This window comes from Sinocyclocheilus rhinocerous, unplaced genomic scaffold (genome assembly GCF_001515625.1).
Source record: "Sinocyclocheilus rhinocerous isolate Xijiao unplaced genomic scaffold, SAMN03320098_v1.1 scaffold4183, whole genome shotgun sequence".
Taxonomy (NCBI): Eukaryota; Metazoa; Chordata; class Actinopteri; order Cypriniformes; family Cyprinidae; genus Sinocyclocheilus; species Sinocyclocheilus rhinocerous.
The window spans coordinates 184731-189018 of NW_015634469.1; the positions used below are offsets into that span (position 1 = coordinate 184731).

The following is a 4288-nucleotide window of genomic DNA, read 5'->3' on the forward strand; positions in this document are numbered from 1 at the left end:
GTATATATATATATATATATATATATATATTTTTTTTTTTTAAATATTTTTTTTATATATATAATTTATGTTTTAAAATTTAAATTTTTTTTAATAGTAAAAATTACTTTAAAAATAACAAATGAAATGAAAATACATATTACATTTTAAATATAAATTTAAAATATTAAAAAAATTACATAAACTTAAATTGCAGAGTTTTCAATTCAATAACATATGCTGCATAGCGATTTTAGAACTCCATTAGCAAATCTATTTATTAGATGACACTTTTTTTGCAAGCTTCTCTGTCAAACTCATCACTTGTAATCTCTGGGTCTGGTGGTGCTCAGCGGTTGCCAAGGCGATGCCTCAGTTCCATCAGATGATGCGTGATCGTCTGCGTACAGCGGATCAGGGAGCCGATACGGTCGTCTGGCTCACCGTGTCACGCGCCACCACTGCGTTTCCCAGCGGCCTTTTCTTCCAAGGTGTGCATGTTGGCTAGAAATGGTGACATTTGATGTCATGTGTCTAGATTTTTCCAATAGCACTCTTACAGGTTGTTTGTTTCAGATCGACAGCCGGTTTCAGCCCACTTGCCCCTGGCATGGACACACAGCTCTCGACGGGAAGTCAAAGTGTTCATGGCCCGGTTGGACACTTTGGCGATGGCTGTCAAACCCTCAGAGTGAGATATTACACATAGAACGTGTTAGGTATTACATGTCAGATAACTGAGAGCTTTTACAGTATGTAGTACTAAAATAACACTCATGTTATATGTAATAAAGAATGATATGAATATGAATCTGTAACAACTACTGTAATTGCAAAATAATCATACAGAAACTAAAAGTAGTCTTAAACAACATGAAACATGATGTATTTCTGAGTGAAATAGGACATTTAACAAGAAACAAAAGTAGGCCGAGTTGTGATTTTATCCATTGCCAATGGACTGTAAAAAAAAATTGTTTCCATACAGTTGAGTTTGTAGTCAATTGTAAAAACTGCTATCTCCCTGAATCAAAGCGGCTTTGATTGTCGTTAGCCATAAAGGAAAGTCATTTCAGAGGTAGAAGTAGTTATAACATTCTATTTGATCAAAGATTCTGAAAACAAACCTTTTTGTCTTTAGAATAACACGCATTAATGAATTATGCACAATAAAAACCAGAAACATTTCAAAATAAATGGGCTCTGTTTTGATTTTATGCTGGTTTTTGTTTCCTTTTATGTTTAGATGTACGTCTGGCCACAACATGCCAATTAACCCTGTAAAGTCTCACATATGAAATCATTTTTTATGGAACAATTTATTGCAAAAAAAAAAAAAAAAGTTTGCATGTGTTTTTGTCCAGTATCATATTTGATAAATCAGTTTTTTTGCTCATATAATACGATATAGGAGAATATTCAAAGGTTTTACTCAAACTGAGCAAAAATATGCAATTTTGTGCAGTTTCTGATTTTTGACCAAAACTAATTTTATAATACATTTTCTTAGTTTGTAATGTAAATCAATGAGATCATCATCTCCATAAGAGTACAACAGACTCCTTGCGTAAAATGCATATAAATATCAGTTGTCTCTCTATATCTCCAAATAATACATCTTAGTGAGATGATATTTAAATGCTTAGTTTTATTATCAAAGCTCTGTAGCTTTGATCGAATGCAATGCAATGAAGATTGAGAGATGAACAAATAAAGCTCCTCAAAAACCTGATGTATCTATTTGATACTCGCACTTTAACATTTTTTTTTTTTTTTAATTATCTATGGATGATCAAGTAAATCAAAGTTGATTCAGTCAAGTAAATGCTCATCTTGAAACATTACTTACAATATGAAAGCTATTCTTATGTATACTTAATAAAAACTAATTAAGGATTTCAAATAAATACCATGACCTGAAGATGGCGGTTTTTTCAAATTAAACTAAAAGGCCTTTTACTACTAAAAAAGCATCAACTCAATATCGTCTGATCAATCAGCTGACGGAAGGCATGTAGTAGGCTAGATCAGTGTTTCCCAACCGGGGTGCCGTCTGTCGAGAGCAGGGGTGCCGTGTAAAAAATCCTTTTTTAATATTTTTAAATTGCTAAAATTTTCAAAAAAGCATCCATTATATAATATCCATTTCTGATGTAAATTTTATTTCTGGAAATGTATTGGGTTTTTTTTCTCTTTAAAACAGGGTCAAGGGAGACCAAGGAGTGGAGTCTTTAACAGGTATATTAGGACCAGTTGAATTCAGAAGGTGTTTGAGTGACCTCAACCCATCCAAACTCAAAAGTGATTAAAATTCTTGAAAAATAGCTCTGAAATCTTCACAGGCATCATAAGAAGCTGCTATGTCACCCATCTAGATCTGGCTCTTCGATGTCCTAATGATTTAGCAGTTAAATACATAGTTAAAAATTGTGTGCAACAAGCTCTTCAGTACGTTTTGATCGTGTTGATCATTACAAATTTGCATATTTGATAAAGTAGGTTTTATAGGGTTAAAACTTAAACATAAATGTTGCTCATAATGTATGGAACCTGCGTCATTTCCTAGTTCCATTCCTGCTCCTCTCTCAAAATGCTCATAAATAATAAAACAAAAACAATTAGGCTTTTGGCTTTGTCAAGCAAAAAAACGTCCTGCATGGTGACGGAAATATGCGATATAACCTCGATATGTTATGTAAAAATGAAATTAACACAACATAGCTAACAAACTCCTCATAAAATGGTGGTGCTTCCTCTTAAATTGATAATAAACAGCATCCACCTGCGTCATCATTTTTCCGTGAGTATGTTTCTCTCAGCGGTCCCGTTGCCAGGACGAAATTTCCTGTGCTGGTAAATGATTCATCACGCGCACTGTATGACGCACACGATGCTTTCACATTCACAAACATCAAAATACACGACCATCTTACTACTGGACCAAGTGAGCACTGAAAGCGACATGCGCCATTGTCTTCTCAGATCGTCTGACTGGTACAGTGAGAGTGTTTAGTAAGACAACAGCTGTGTGTTTGGTTGAGAAGGGTCTCTGTGTTAATGAGAGTGTGAGTCTGTCTCAGTGAATCCCAAGCACAGCCGTGCAGATCAAAGCCTGTGATGAAAGTCCACCTTCATGTTCCGTTCCTCGCGTGGTGAGAGGATTCAGAATTCATACATCTACTCAAACATGAGTGAATAAGCTGTCACAAACTATTTTTCAATGACTTGTAACCAGCTGCTCTCACCGTGATCTTTAGCAGATGTGTGAAGTCAGTTCCCCTCAGGTTCACACAGGTGTAGTTCATCACATTAACTATGAACACAATGTGTAACAACCACACAAAGACCAAAATCTTCATTTTGAACAGTGTATCAAATGTTTTAGCATTGAAGATGCCAACCCCTCAGAGGACCTCAGATGATGCCAACCCTGAAACAACATACAGAACTACCACATTTTGCTATAAGTTTGATTGTATCATATAATAATTGCTGTTAATAGTGTTCATCGTCTGTTTGATTACGTCTTTAATTGATTTTTCCGTACATTTCTGCCATATGTACATTGACTGACAGTCACCACTGATAAGCTACCACTAAATATTGTAGAAACATAATTTGCTGTAAAGTTGCTTTGCAATGATTTGTATGGTGAAAAGCGCTATACAAATAAACTTGAATTGAATTGACCTAAAAAAATGTAAAATTGTGCTTGTGCTATTGTTTGGTTTGATATCTTGATATCTACACCAATGACTTTCAAGGCTTAACAAGGCTGCATTTATTTGACCAAAAATACAGTAAAAAAGTAATATTGTGAAATATTGTTACAATTTAAAGTAACCATTTTCCGTTGTAATATATTTATTCCTGTGTTTCATTCTAATAAGCTGATTTGGAGCTGCATTTATTTGACCAAAAATACAGTAAAAAAGTAATATTGTGAAATATTGTTAAAAAATTTTTTTAATATAATTTGTTGAATTTTCAGCAGCCATTACTCCAGTCTTACTTGTTTGAACTAACAAATTAACATTTTTAATCAATTTAATGGATCCTTGATGAATAAATGTATTAATTAATATTATATATAATGCTAAATATATAATATCAATATTGTATAATTAATATTATATATATATATATATATATATATATATCACTGCTGTTATGATTAATATTCTAATATAATATTTAAATATATTAATATACTGTTTAAAAAAAATTTATATAGTACTTATATATACACACACACACACAAACAGACAGTATATTTTATTTGTAAAAAAGTTAGTAGCCTATACATATT

General features: G+C 32.8%; 1 protein-coding gene across 1 annotated transcript in view; it reads left to right on the forward strand.

Moving 5' to 3' along the window:
- The window catches only part of dhrs12lb (dehydrogenase/reductase (SDR family) member 12-like b), a 5941-nt gene extending 4935 nt beyond the window's left edge, over positions 1–1006 (forward strand). Inside the window, exons 9-10 of the mRNA XM_016559540.1 lie at positions 333–470; positions 556–1006. Of these exons, the coding sequence (XP_016415026.1) occupies positions 333–470; positions 556–674 (257 nt within the window). The 3' untranslated portion in view covers positions 675–1006. The remainder of the gene's footprint in view (positions 1–332; positions 471–555) is intronic.
- Positions 1007–4288: the final 3282 nt, after the last annotated feature.